General features: G+C 42.6%; 1 protein-coding gene across 3 annotated transcripts; it reads right to left on the minus strand.

Annotated features, from left to right (window-relative positions):
* Window positions 1-1,537: 1,537 nt before the first annotated feature.
* LOC110499233 (casein kinase I) lies at window positions 1,538-15,123 on the minus strand. 3 transcript variants are annotated; one of them, XM_090212859.1, is made up of 10 exons: window positions 14,617-15,117; window positions 9,542-9,652; window positions 8,966-9,114; window positions 8,505-8,733; window positions 8,242-8,412; window positions 7,854-8,002; window positions 7,523-7,691; window positions 5,234-5,373; window positions 4,564-4,634; window positions 1,538-3,496 (listed from the first exon to the last, which is right to left on the minus strand). In XM_090212859.1, the coding sequence occupies exons 1-9, from the start codon at window positions 14,690-14,692 to the stop codon at window positions 4,584-4,586; spliced, it is 1,245 nt and encodes a 414-aa protein (XP_090068985.1). In that variant the 5' UTR covers window positions 14,693-15,117; the 3' UTR covers window positions 1,538-3,496; window positions 4,564-4,583. The 3 variants fall into 3 exon arrangements, with proteins under 3 accessions (XP_090068985.1, XP_021431915.1, XP_021431914.2); XM_021576240.3 differs by having other exon boundaries at window positions 4,564-4,639; XM_021576239.3 differs by lacking the exon at window positions 4,564-4,634 and having other exon boundaries at window positions 14,617-15,123.
* Window positions 15,124-15,253: the final 130 nt, after the last annotated feature.

Here is a 15,253-nt window from a genome sequence, read left to right on the forward strand (position 1 = left end):
TCCTAAGTTTTCATAACTGTGACCTTAATTGCCTACCGTGTGTAAGCTGTTACACGGAATCCAAACCGGCTGTCCCCCTACACCAAACGTGACCACGACACACAGGTTAAAATATCAAAACAAACTCTGAACCAATTACATTAATATGGGGACTGGTTGAAAAGCATTAGACATGTATGGCAATTTAGCTAGTTAGCTTGCACTTGCTAGATAATTTGTCCTATTTAGCTAGCTTGCTGTTGCTAGCTAATTTGTCCTGGTATATAACAATAGTTATTTTACCTTAAATGCACAAGGTCTAAAACTGTGTGTAGTCAGTATTGTCCTATCCTCTGATTGTATCTTTTTCTGCCTGTCTGTGTGAGATCTTTGTATATATGAATTCTAGATAAACAGACACAAAACCTCAAATACACAATCATGTCCATGAGCACCCTCTGCTGGGTATTTGTTGATTGTAAAACTTGCGGATTTATTCAATACCTATCTTTCTGAGATACTGTGTAGTTGGCTTCCTGACGTGTTGCTATGCCAACCTAATACATATATTATTTGGAGAAAGTGCTTGAATTGTGGTTGACTCTTCAAACGCTCTAATGGGTATGTAATAAAACACACATACATGTTAGGCCAACTCTCCAATCATCTTAGGCAAGATTTGTGTTGTACAGAACCCTAGCTGGGGGTAGTGTATTGGTGGTAGCGCTATGCCAAATCAACAACGGCCCTTAATCACTTCAAATGGGATTCAGAACCATTATTAACACAATTGGTAGTGTATCTCTGTTGACTGAATCATGTTTTTTTCTCCCTGAGGTACAGCATCTGAGGGGTGTACTACAAAACAAGACCAAGGAGTTAGCCAGTTAACTTGCCTGAATATTCTGAAATAACTTTTGAATTTTTTGAACGATAAGCTTGAAATGGACACGGTCTAATTGACTCAACAACCGAACACATGTTTAGCTTACTTAACGAAGCTGGAAAATCAAGTGTTTATTTCTGGTTGTTTATCAAAGTTAGCTGGCTAAGGCATTGATTGTGCATTGTAGTATACCCCTTGAGAGCGTTCAAGGCTGTCTAATAACGCCCTCTAAGGGTCTTTGGGCGTAACACAACCCTTTCTCACACTCTTTTGACCAACACAGGCATGGTTTGTATTTTAGTATGATAATGAAAAATATTTTTTCTCATTCTTCCCCTCTAATCAAGGACTCATTTAGACCTAAGACAAAAGGTGTCAGGTAAAACAGAGCAATATCCCTGATCTAGGAGATTATCACCCTATATTGGAGATTGACATTTACTAATTTATTAAATCCTATTTTTGTCTTGAGGCATCCACAAGAGAGCCCCACTGCTTCCGGTCTGCGGCCTTTTTGGTTAGGGTTCCCCGGGTTAGGTCTTCCCCTCGGGTGTCCAGCGTAGGCAATTGCAGTGTGCGCGTCTAGTGGTAGTCTGCACACAGGTTAAGACATCAAATATATTAACTATATATACCTTTTCTTTCCACGTTTGAAAATGAAAGCACACAGAGTACAAGTACTTCATTTATTTACAGTTTTTAAAGTACACAAATACAGTGGCAAATACAAATGAGAGATAAAAGTAATATTATTTCAGAGCTGGTAGCTTAGTTAATTACACATAGAAGGGTGAGTCAGTGATTGACCAAACTGCCCATGGGTTAAACCATAGGATAAAATGACTAGTCAGGAATCAGGCCTGCATTAAAATGGTTCTATAGGGGTGAACCATGGTAACGATTCAGCTGTGCAGACCCTAAAAATACAAATTTTGCTGACTGAGGTTGAGTTGAATATCCCAAACTCTTGCTCCACACTCTTTGTTGAAGATCAGTAGAGATTTGGCGCGTTACTCTGTCCAGGTGTTGCTGACGCATGTCAGATCTTACAAAGCATGGATAGGTATTTAACGTATCAGCTAACCAGATGTTATAGCGATCTCGTGCCCGACAGCAGTCGATGTGGCACGCAATCATTGGTTGATGCATGCAACGTCTGAACAGGGTAACGCGACCATTGAGTTGAACGTCAAAGACCATAGCCCACCCAAGAGAAGTGTTAATCGGTTAATTTATCAGGAAATACAAAGTAAAGACAGATCTTTAGTTAAGTGCACGTGCCTTTGCTTGTAGCCACATCAGTGCAGCACCATTTTATTTCTCAAAACATGTACAAATAACACCAGTGTTCACATCATGGAGACAATAAGAAAATATAAAAGTGTCAGTTCACAATCAATAAAACAAAATCATTGTTAAATGGCTGCTATTTTAAACTGACACTGGTAAGTCTCTGTGTGAGTGCTCTCAATTTTTGTGAATTTGAGGCACTCCAACTAAAACAATCCTGCACTTCATCTTTTTGGACAGACGCAGCACAAGCCTGGGCACGGATAATGATTATGACAGCCCAAAACTGGACCGAACCAGACCGATTATAGGACAGTGATGTCACACTTTTGAGCAGACCCAATTTAAGAAACCCAACCCGAATTCACCTCAAAAAGTAAACATCTATATTACATGTATTTCACAGCTTAGAAATATTACAAATAACAGGAAATGAGCATGTAGATCTGTACAGTAGTCCATGAGAGACTGTCTTGGTTGGGGAGACAAGGAAACCTTTACGGGGCCCTCCTATACATATACAACTTGAGCAACTTTGACCATTAAACCCCATCTAGAAATACAGATGAAAATTTCAGATGTGATTTAGAGTTAAAACCCTACATATCAGCAGTTCAAAGTGTTAAAACATGCAAATAGTATGTATTACAAATGGCTTTAGAGTTACAGACCAGAGCTGTGAAAACAATAGAAAACCAGCTGGTGGTCAGAGAAAACAGATGTACAAATGAAAAGCAGTACACCCAAAACGACCCATTTAAAACAGAGCCTCAATCTTGGATCAGCTCTTTTCATATCAGATTTATTATGTAGTAATGTACAGTGGGAGTAGAAATGAGTGTCTTTATTGACAAAGTGCCATGGATGAGGAGTAGTAACCACGGCAATAACGGTGGCAGTTGTTGTCATTCCGTTTGTCGTTTCAGTCTTAAAAGAACTCGGTTAGATCGCCATCACAGCGAAGACCAGTCTCTGCACAGGCATGGAAAATGTCTCTGGGAAAAGAGGTCGCAGATGTGGTACTTATTTCCAAGTTTTTTTATCGAAACAATTGTAAGTGTTCAGGAGAGAGTACAGAGAAAGCTAGAAAGAGAGCATAGAGGGAGAGAGAGACCAAGTGGGCAAGGAACAAGAAAACTAGGGTGAAAGAAAGGAACAACCAGACATTGCCAGGTCAGGAGAGAGGTGGTCTTCCGATGTTTTCTGTAGTAGTTAGCGAGCTGGCTGCCGATTGGTTGAGCCAGGCTTGGTGCTGTCCTCTGCTGTGCCAGTGGCATTGTGGGTCTTGTCTCATCGAGGCACTGCAGAGTGGAGGCCACCAGGAATCATGCCAGACACCAACTGAGGGGAGAAGAGAGAGGGGAGGGGTCAACTTTTATACTCTCATACATTTACAGCAGGCGGGGGATCTCTACTCTCGCTTCTCTGCATGCAATCTCCATCTTATCATTAAATATACTGAACTATACTTACATTATTACTCAATTTCATCTACACAACACTGCACTTAAGTTGAAATAAAAATATCAGACTTGAAACATCAGAAGTTTCAAAACCATATCATGCATGAAGGCCTGACAATAGATTCATTTTGTCACATTGCTCAGCAGAAACAGCAGTATTTCCATGTAGTGCAGAAGATATGCTGAGGGTGATACATAGTGTGAGAGATGAAGGCAAGCAGCGATGGGCCACATGGCCTCAGTCTGGTGCGTCATTCACTCATCAGAACAAGAAAACAAAATGCAGTATATGCTTTCAGACATAGCAAATCTAAACTTTAGCTTGGTGATAATTTCCAGAGACCTACGAAAAACCATGCAGCATTGAGCAGTGGTAAAAGCCAAGGGAGACAAGGGTTTGAAGGACACACACACCCACCCCTCTATAGGTAAGACTGGGGAGTTAGGAGCAGGATAGGAACCAATGCAGTCACATGCTGGAGAATGTCAGACAGGCATCACCACAGTCCAACCACTGCAACAAGTCACAAGCACTGTGCTGAGGATAGGTCACAGAGCTAGGTAGGGTAACAGCCAGAAATAGCAGAAACACTGGTTCCACACGTTGGTTTGTTATCACAAGGTTGGAATGCACCGCTCCAGTTCTCAAGGGAGACAGTGTCAGATGCATCAGAATAACTGAGGCATCTGGTCCAATAGGACCTGGCAAGTCAGGCTCATTGAATGATCAATACGCTATGAAAGGGAATAGGCTGGCCAGCTGACTAACAAAAAGTAGTTCCTTTTGTCATAAGCTGTTAACATTGAAGGTACTTGTCTCAACTCCCTTTCATAGCGTATATCAGAGAGGAACAAGAGCCTGCAGACAGACAGTACTTCCCATTAGGACTGGAGGCGTGCATCCCTGGTACTTTAGAACCCAGCGCCAGCCTCAGCGGGACTCACCCAGTGTGGCCATCGGGCCATCACACAAGGATATGGCGAGCATCTAGTTGGCGTGATTGTCGAAGGGAATGCTATTCTGAGGTTAGTGGAGGGAGAGAGAAGGCCATAGGTCAAGTCAGACAACTGGATCTGGGTCTGTAGTATGGCATGCTTACTATAACACACCAATGTGTGGGAGATAAAAACTACAACTCTCATGATCACCTGGTGGAAACGTAAAGAGATCGCCAAGGAGAATAGGGCGATGTTGCCTAAGGAGAGTGGGGATATTTCATTATAGTGTCCTCTTCAGTACCCTGAAGCCTGGGGTGAATTTCCTTCCGTGCATCTTCTCCTTTAGTCTTGTTTGGCAGACTAAAGCCAGGGCCCTTTACTTAGCTAGTTGAAGTGCCTCCCTCCAATAAACATCTTCATGTTTATTAATGTCTTGAATCATGTTGATGCAAGCCAGGCCTTACTGATGCACTCCTAGACTTACAGCTAGCTACTCCTTATTGAGATCCAAAGTCAAGAGACATTCCTGTTTAGGTTTTGACTATAGACAACTTTATTGGTTCTGTTCTCCATATTCCTCTGGAGGGGTGGGTCATGATGGGCGGTGGTCGTATGAGGTCAGTGGTGTTCTGGTGAGGGCCGAGGGGGTGCATCTGGGGTTGGGACGAGCTTGTACCTGTGAGGTGGACATGCGAGAGGTGTCCTGGTGTCCCGTCAGGTCGGACGAGGAGACGTTAACGGGAGCTCCCCGGTGAAGCCGCATGCTCACTTTTCTCTCTCGTTCCATACCGGACGCCGGTCGTGGAGACATGTTGGCTAGAGGAGAGAAAAAGAGACAGGAGAAACAAATACAGTGGTGCAAAAAAGTATTTAGTCAGTCACCAATTGTGCAAGTTCTCCCACTTAAAAAGATGAGAGAGGCCTGTAATTTTCATCATAGGTACACTTCAACTATGACAGACAAAATGAGAAAAAAATCCAGAAAATCACATTGTAGGATTTTTTATGAATTTATTTGCAAATTATGGTGAAAAATAAGTATTTGGTCACCTACAAACAAGCAAGATTTCTGGCTCTCACAGACATGTAACTTCTTCTTTAAGAGGCTCCTCTGTCCTCCACTCGTTACCTGTATTAATGGCACCTGTTTGAACTTGTTATCAGTATAAAAGACACCTGTCCACAACCTCAAACAGTCACACTCCAAACTCCACTATGGCCAAGACCAAAGAGCTGTCAAAGGACACCAGAAACACAATTGTAGACTTGCACCAGGCTGGGAAGACTGAATCTGCAATAGGTAAGCAGCTTGGTTTGAATAAATCAACTGTGGGGGCAATTATTAGGAAATGGAAGACATACAAGACCACTGATAATCTCCCTCGATCTGGGGCTCCACGCAAGATCTCACCCCTTGGGGTCAAAATGATCACAAGAACGGTGAACAAAAATACCAGAACCACACGGGGGGACCTAGTGAATGACCTGCAGAGAGCTGGGACCAAAGTAACAAAGCCTACCATCAGTAACACACTACGCCGCCAGGGACTCAAATCCTGCAGTACCAGATGTGTCCCCCTGCTTAAGCCAGTACATGTCCAGGCCCGTCTGAAGTTTGCTAGAGAGCATTTGGATGATCCAGAAGAAGATTGGGAGAATGTCATATGGTCAGATGAAACCAAAATATAACTTTTTGGTAAAAACTCAACTTGTCGTGTTTGGAGGACAAAAATGCTGAGTTGCATCCAAAAAACACCATACCTAATGTGAAGCATAAGGGTGGAAACATCATGCTTTGGGGCTGTTTTTCTGCAAAGGGACCAGGACGACTGATCCGTGTAAAGGAAAGAATGAATGGGGCCATGTATCGTGAGATTTTGAGTGAAAACCTCCTTCCATCAGCAAGGGCATTGAATATGAAACGTGGCTGGGTCTTTCAGCATGACAATGATCTCAAACACACCGCCCGGGCAAAGGAGGAGTGGCTTCGTAAGAAGCATTTCAAAGTCCTGGAGTGGCCTAGCCAGTCTCCAGATCTCAACACCATAGAAAATCTTTGGAGGGAGTTGAAAGTCCGTGTTGCCCAGCAACAGCCCTGCCCTAGAGGAGATCTGCATGGAGGAATGGGCCAAAATACCAGCAACAGTGTGTGAAAACCTTGTGAAGACTTACAGAAAACATTTGACCTCTGTCATTGCCAACAAAGGGTATATAACAAAGTATTGAGATAAACTTTTGTTATTGACCAAATACTTATTTTCCACCATAATTTGCAAATAAATTCATTAAAAATCCTACAATGTGATTTTTTGGATTCTTTTCCCTCATTTTGTCTGTTGTAGTTGAAGTGTACATATGATGAAAATTACAGGCCTCTCATCTTTTTAAGTGGGAGAACTTGCACAATTGGTGGCTGACTAAATACTTTTTTGCCCCACTGTACATACTTCATAAGGCCTTATGTTGAGGGACTAGTTTTACCCCAATACAGTGGCCAGAAACACATGGTTTACAGGCCACATCAGGCCTGAAAATCACATTTATGATGGCTTGCAAAGTAATGTGTAATTCCAATTGGAATTCAGCCAGAGTGGGAACATCAACATTAGGAATTTGTATTCACTCCACTTTGTATTCACTTTTATTCAGAATGACTGCCAGGGTTGGGAAGACTAAAATATGAGTGTATCGAATGCATTTAAACTGGACAACCATTTCAGTAATGTGTGCAATACATCCAAGTAACACATTGGATTAGTTTAGAAAAGTAGCACAACATTAATCAATGTACAAAACCCCCCCCCACACATTTTTTTTTTTTTAAATCACCTGCATTGAGCATGCTGGGAAACATGATGGCTGTGGTTTAAATACCTTTTTGCCCCACTGTACTTCCTGACCATGACAAGAGACAATAACATTATTATGTAAACCATATATCAAAGTGTGAGAGAGAGACACTAACCTGTGTGTGAGGTGGGTGTGAGGGGTGTAGGCGGCGCCGGATCCTGTGTTCCTCGGGGTCGTCCTGAGGCGGCCGGGAGTCCCCTGGCCCCAGGGTTTCTGCCGTGTCTCAGCCTATCCTCTCTGTCCCTCCGCTCCCGCTCCGCCTCCTCCGCTGCACGGTTGGCCCCCTTGGAATTAGGGGCAGTCAGAGGGGTAGAAATGGAGACTAGATCAGAAAACTGCCACTGAGGTACCATTGCCTAATTGTTAAGAGGATTATTAAGATGTGCAATAAAAACAGTATATGTTTAATAGATTGTTAATTAACAATGAATAGAGGCAGTACTCACAAACTTGAGCATGTTCCAGTCAAAGACGTAGTCGTAGGAGAAGCCCTGTCTGTGGAACAGGTTTCTGAACAGCTGTCTCAGGTAAGAGTAGTCCGGCTTGTCATCGAACCGCAGAGAGCGACAGAAGTTCAGGTAGGTGGAGAACTCCGCTGTGAGGAGGGAGAAAAGTGTTAGAATCCTTTATTATCATCCTGTAGGGAAATTCCTTCATCTTTTATTTTACAGGGTCACCGCATGGCCTCTGAAGAGGTACAGAAACATTACAGACAATCAAATGGACAAAGACAATCCTACACTGTCATAGATATCCATACCTAAGCACAGAGTAGGAGTGTGTTTGTATAAATCAACTATGCTTAAACCAGGAATGATAAATCAGACTACGTACAGGGGTATCCCTTGCAGAGCACCTCGATAGGGGTTGACATCTTCTTCTCACTGATGCGTTCATACTTCTGCCTCTTGGTGGCGGCCTTGAGGCCCTGCCAGGGCAGAGAGCCCAGGTTGAAGTACATCAGGACGTAACCAAGAGACTCCAGGTCATCACGACGAGACTGCTCTGTAGAGAGAGGGAGGGAGAAAGTCACACACTGGCCCTGTTTGAATAGTGTGTGTGTGAGATCAATGTCCAGGTGTGTGTATGCAACCTACCTATCCCCAGGTGTGTGTTGATGGATGCGTAGCGTGCCGTGCCGGTCAGGTTCTTGTTCTCGCGGTAGGGGATGTGCTGGTGTGTGCGGGCGTCGCGGTACTTCTTGGCCAGGCCAAAGTCAATGATGTACACCAGGTTGCCCTTCTTGCCCAGGCCCATCAGGAAGTTGTCAGGCTTCACATCTCTGTGGATGAAGTTCTTAGAGTGGATGTACTCAATACGGCTGATCTGAAAAATAGTTTTTTTTCACATACATAAGAGCAGGAGTGGACACTACTCCTCCTGGAGAGCTTTACTTTGCGCTTCTAATCTGCTAACAAATAATAGCTAGCGAACATGCAAGCAAATTTCATAGCATATAGTGGTCATAACTTCAGAAGATACAAGTGGCCCTAATAGTCAGCATAAGAGCGGAATATTTAATGCTGTTGGTGAACACCCGCTCTGTCAGTTGTCTCACCATCTGGTCAGCCAGCAGCAGGACAGTCTTGAGGCTGAACTTGCGGGAGCAGAAGTTGAACAGGTCCTCCAGACTGGGGCCTAGCAGCTCCATCACCATCACGTTGTAGTCTCCCTCTGCTCCACACCACTTTATTGTAGGAATGCCCACTGTTATGGAAAAAACACACATGGGAGGTTAGAAGTGGGAAAGCAAATTGATGACTTCAACTTAATCATGGTTAGTTAATCTGTTTTTAAACCCATCTCTAGTTCACTTAAATGACATTCTCTATTGGGTTTAATGTGATTTCCTGTGTGGTGTTTCTCTGGCTCTGTGATCGGATGACAGGTTCCACTGAGTCCACTCTCTCAGGCTGCTGGCTGGCATGACTGGACTGACTGACTCATGTGGATGACTGCCTGCTTGTCCAGTGATGTGAAAACCACATTAACATGGGGGAAGGTGGTGTGGGGGGAGCACGAGAGCAATGGAGGGGGTAGATAGGAGAGAAAGAGGAGAGGAGTGGGGAGAGATAGACCAGGACTGATAGCCCACAGCAAGGCCCATGTATAATGGTTTAGACCCAGGTCTCACCTCCTCCCTGCATCATCTTGTAGATCTTGCTCTCGATGTGGAGCTGTGGGTGCTTGGTCTTCACACATTCCAGCTTGATGGCCACCTCCTCTCCCACTGAGATGTCTGTGCCTGGGGGACAAAGAGAAGGACTATCGATAAAAATGTATGGAGATGAATAGAGAGCAGTCAATTACTGATTTTGGTTCACAGAGCATGGTTTATGCTTAGAAATGTTTATGGCCTGGATGTTTTTTTCCTGCCCACGAAGGGAGGGGAAACTCTGGTCCCTCGTGATGTGCATGTCCCTGCTGACTGAGCATTGCAGCACAGACGGGGGATAAACAGTGCATTCAAAAAGTATTCAGACTAGGGTTGCAAAGGGTCAGAAATTTTCCAGTAAATTTCCAAAGATTTTCCAGACATTTTCCATGGGAAGTTAAGCCCGGGAATTTTGCTTAAATTCATTGAAGAAGTTTGGTTAAACTATCCCAAATTCAATGGAATTCCAACACTGCATGCACAGTTCATTCTTCCAACACATGTACAGCTGATTCTTAAGATCTTGCACACTAATGAGATGCTATTGAGCCCACACTACTACACTGTCTGAGCCAAGGACTACATGCTTTCTGGTAAGTTTTGATTACAATACTGGGTGGGGTGAACATATTTTATATGACATACATGATTTTTTGTTAACTAGTAAATAGTAGCCTACAGCAAAGTGTGTTTAAATCATTTCTAACTTGTTAAATTCTGCTAGTTAGTTCTTGCTACCATGTGGGTTTTAGCTTGCTTGAGCCTGCTAACTGAGAAGTGTTAATTCACCTGTTTCCATACATATTTCATTTAAAAATTAAAAAAATCTTACAAAGGAGTTGTTTAATCTAACTGCTTAACTATTGATCTGTACATGGAATTGTATTATTATTTTTTTTGCTATTTTCTTCCCAATCTTTACATGAAAATGCCACGAGCACTATCTAATGTGTGGAGACATTTCACTGCAGCTAATGTAGAAGGAAAAGCTGTGTACATTTGCAAATACTGTGCATAATCCTATGTGAAGAATGCAACAAAGATGCAGAATCAGCTGGCCAAGTGCATAAGTTCCCTCAGCACTCACAACCTCTGACAAGTCCCTCTACTTCTATTCGAGGTGAAAATGATGAATCAGACACCTTATCGATAGCAACAGCTCATGGTCCTTCTGGAATCAGAAGTTTTTTTTGACTCAATGGAGGAACATAGTCAGAGAAATGCTGATGAATGTCTTGCTCGAGCTGTGTATGCAACTGGGTCAGCTCTGATGCTCACAGGCAAGATTGGAAGAGATTTCTGAATATTCTCCACCCAGCATACACCCCTCCAACCAGACAGGCTTTATCTACTAACTTGCTGGATGCAAAGTTCAACCGAGTTCAAGTGAAGGTCAAGCAAATCATAGAGAAAGCAGACTGTATTGCAATCATCTCTGATGGGTGGTCGAATGTTTGTGGGCAAGGAATAATTAACTACATCATCTCCACCCCTCAACCAGTATTCTACAAGAGCACAGACAAGGGACAACAGAACAGGGAAGGGGAGTAGAGAGTGAGTCAGGGCCCATCCCTCCCTGCACAGTGGTTGTCACTAGTTACCAGAGACAAAAAATACAAATGGGCAATATTATACAAATTAATATAAACAGAAATTAGCTTTCTGGTCTTAATTTAAAAAGTTAGGCATGAGGTCAACAGTGTGGTTAAGGTTAAAATCAGATTTTAAGAAGATAAATTGTAGAAATAGCCATTATTATGACTTTGTGGCTGTGGTCATTTGTGTTGACCCTGCCCAGCAGCAGTGAAAACATAAATTCAGAGTGACTATAGAGGGCCAGCAGAGCATTACCTAGGAACATGAAATTATGTTTAATATGTGAAAAATGGTCCAAGGTGTTACATAAGACTCGAATAAGACTCGAAGACTCATAAGCTTGAAGAGTTACAATGTAAAACACACCTAGCCTGTTACTTTAGTACTGGGCCTACTTCTCTTTGCGCTGCTTGCAAATGGCCCTTTTCATACAAAGTGGGAAAAAAGGGCAATATGAGATTTTTTTAAAAAATGCATTGAAGATGTGCACATTTGCTGCACTGTATGTTAGTAGTGGGAAACAGGGGAGCTTTTCATATCTGACATTTCATTTCAAAAGTAGGCTTACAGTCAGTCCATGTATGACTCAGACCATCTCCTGAAAAGCACTTTACTTAACACCTCCATGCACGCACACACAATAACATGTCGAATGAATCATACATGTGGTTACATAAAGGGGAATGCATTAGTCCACACTGGAGAGCAGAGCAGAGAGGGAAATACAGCTGACTGGAGCTTCCCCTCTGTGTGTGTAGGACGGTTCACCACACGCCTGCGTGTGCCCCCCCCAAACTGACACCTGAGGAGTACGAAGGAACACACAGGTGACCTAGGATGGGGGCAAATCCACCCCTCGCTGACATTATATTGTCTGTCCCATTACAAAGCCTATTACAATGGGCACTTGGGACTGACATCATTCATAACGGTTTAGCCTTCCAAAACATGGATTACTTCATGTGCATTGAGAAAATCTACAGAATTGGCAGTCAAGTCTGTATGCTCTAACAATTAAACACATTTGAACAAATTGTACTTCAATTGTACTTCAAACTATATGAACTCAACATAGTTCTATTGGTGTCAGAATGTTTTAATGTTTCAATATTTTCTAGAGGCTTAATGAAGAGGCAGGCAGCCTAGGAGAGATAAAGATGTTCTAGGCCTGGTTATACAATCCAGCTAGGGTGTCAAAAGGAAACAACCACGCCATATCCTTAGTGGTTTGGAGCAGTGGTGTGTGGGGTGGGCTGGATTACCTTTTTACAGGTTTACTCTTCTAAAAACATCTACTCAGCCCTACACGATTCATGTCTGTTGAGTTGGAACATTGAACTTCAATGGAGTTGGACATGCGGTTTCTCATCTGCATACTTGACTTGGCCTCGATTGGTTGACCCGTCATCACATGTTGGTTGTTTGTTGTTCTTAAAGAGCTTTGAGATTCTATGAAAAGCACTATAGAAGTTTAATGACTTATACATGTGCAACATAATTCATATATCGACCATAACTGCAGCCATGTAAGAACATAGAAATCATCGACTTTTCCCAGTCAGTGTCTCTGAACCCGAAAATGCACAAACAGTGCATTTAACAACTCAAAGACGGGAATAACATTTGCCACAAAATGTTTCCAGTCAGTATCCAAATGACCCAACCCTTTCAAAACAAAACATCCAACAACAAGCAACTGAGAAGCAAGTCAAGCAGCCTTTTGGCCTTACATGGGGTTTAGAACTATTTGTTTAGAAAAGGGGAAGAGGTGGCGGGATGGGGTTTGGAGCTGTGACTCGTGACAGGCTAGTACAGACAGACAGGACATAGTAGGGCAGTAGTAGGCATTAAACATCTGACAGACGGTTTGTGAAACAACGACATGGCTGTTAGAAACTTTGCAGATGTCATCCCCATCAACAATAAGCTCTTTCTGCTGTATACACTAACTGCCATGTGCTACAGTAGTGCCAAGAAGCTGGACAATTGTGTTGAACCCTGTAGCTGGACAAGATGTGCTCCTGCTTCAACTCAACCAGAGGAATTGCTACAGTCACCTGAAAACGCATACAATGAGGATAGGACATACACCAAATTCAGAAACTCTGAGGCCCTGTAAAAACCCATTTAGCATTTAACATAGGAATACTCCTCCCTATCACGCATAGGAAAACATGACTCCACGAAGCATAGCAGGATTATGACAACAGTTACAGTTACGGCATGACAAGATTCAAACTCACTCATACAAAAACAAGACGTGTTCAGTGACCTTTATGACAAAAGTATGTGTAAGCTAAACCCTGGAGGTGATGATAACATATCAGAATGTAATTTCAGTTGACCGCTGACTGATGATTATGGACCACTGCAAAAAACAGAGGGCCCAGTCTCTAAACACACACTAAAACGCACCACACAAGCAACAGTCAACACAACTGCTAAGGGGGAGTTGACCCCTGCCAAGACTGAGTGACAAATGGTTGAAACTAGCCACAACAATGCATTTCAGCAATGTTACCTTAAACCAGCCAGAAATACTGTCATTGATAGTAGCTTGACTAAATTCTAAGACAGCCACAGCAGCAAACAAATGGAAGCTACAGGAGAGTAAGTACACTTGTACTGTGACTATAAAATGGGTAACTAGTTCAGAACTTCACTATGCTTCATCCTAAAAATGTGGGCAAGTGCCACTGCCTGGAGGGCAGAGCAGAGAACAGGGTATTTGGCTAGCTCTACTGCAGCTAGCGAACTGCCCTTCATCCCTTGACATTTGACAGATGGGATGTATACTGGCAAACTCAGTTGGGGTGGGTGACTTGTTCTTCAGTATGTCTGTCAAGTGAACTCTACTTAATTTTTTTTTTTAAAAGCCTCTATCCATCCATGATCCAGCAGGGTCATGCCTATGCTGTTTGAAAACCAAACATTTAGTAGACATGAATAACAATCAAGCAGTTTCCAGATTACATTGACTAGCTAGGTAGTCATCTCTGTGTTAATAATGACAATTAGGCCTACCTGCTTGGCTGTAGCTGTCCTGCTGTTTTGTGAAACTGTCATGGGCTTTGCTTGGATAGAGGCATCTCAATTTGACAAGCTAACTTAGCTAGATAACGTTAGCTGGTTAGTGGCTATTCTAACGTTATTTCCTCACACTGACTGTATATAGCTAGTTAACGTTACTGGTTTGCCAAAGGGACAAGAGGTGCTGAGAATTGACAGCTTGTTTTATGTTATTCACAATCCAAGCAACATGGTTAAAGTACAACGTAATGTTGCGATGGTAAGCTAGTTTATCAGGTTAGTGACGGTGTTTGGTAGCTAGTACAGTAGCTAACGTTAGCTAGATTAAATGTTCAATTGACAGTACCTAGCTAGCTAACTAACTAGCATACGGTAACGTTATTGTGTAGCTAATATTATTGAGAATTTAGCTAACTAACGTTACTCACCTAAATAGATGTCTCCAAAGGATCCACTTCCAATTTTCCTTCCCAGCCTGTATCGGTTTCCCACTCTTAACTCCATGGTTCAATGTTATTCTTACGAAGCAATCTTCAGAATGTGTTGTTTTGAAAAATCCACCCGGGTGTTTTTGCTCTCTTTGGTTACCTAACCACCCCAAATATCACCTTACTTTGCTGGTATACAAACTCCTTTATTCAGACGCCCCCCTCCCCTAAATAATAGAAGATTATTAAATTCCTTCTGTAACAATCCAACTTTCACCATCCCTTTTATACCTATGTCTTTTTCAGAACACAACGATATTGCTATTGCCAAAAGCTCAGAACGTGTAGACTATGTTCTTGCTTTTTAAAATGTACTCTTTCCCGAAATGAAGCAGGATGGAGACGGATTTTGATGGAAGCTTCTTCCCCACTGTAGGATTGTCCTCCGTTGTGGACAGCCTGTTACTCGCCTGTGACATCACTTGTCCTAGCAACCCTGCGCAGATCACATAAAAAGGGACGGTGCATTGGTCTTTGTAAATTATAAATTATTCTAGTGTTTAAACCTACATTGTATCAAGAAAGACAAGATTGATACACTGAATAAAACAATCAACCCAAGAATACTAAAGACATA

This window comes from Oncorhynchus mykiss, chromosome 20, assembly GCF_057628025.1.
Source record: "Oncorhynchus mykiss isolate SJ-2025 chromosome 20, ASM5762802v1, whole genome shotgun sequence".
Classification (NCBI taxonomy): domain Eukaryota; kingdom Metazoa; phylum Chordata; class Actinopteri; order Salmoniformes; family Salmonidae; genus Oncorhynchus; species Oncorhynchus mykiss.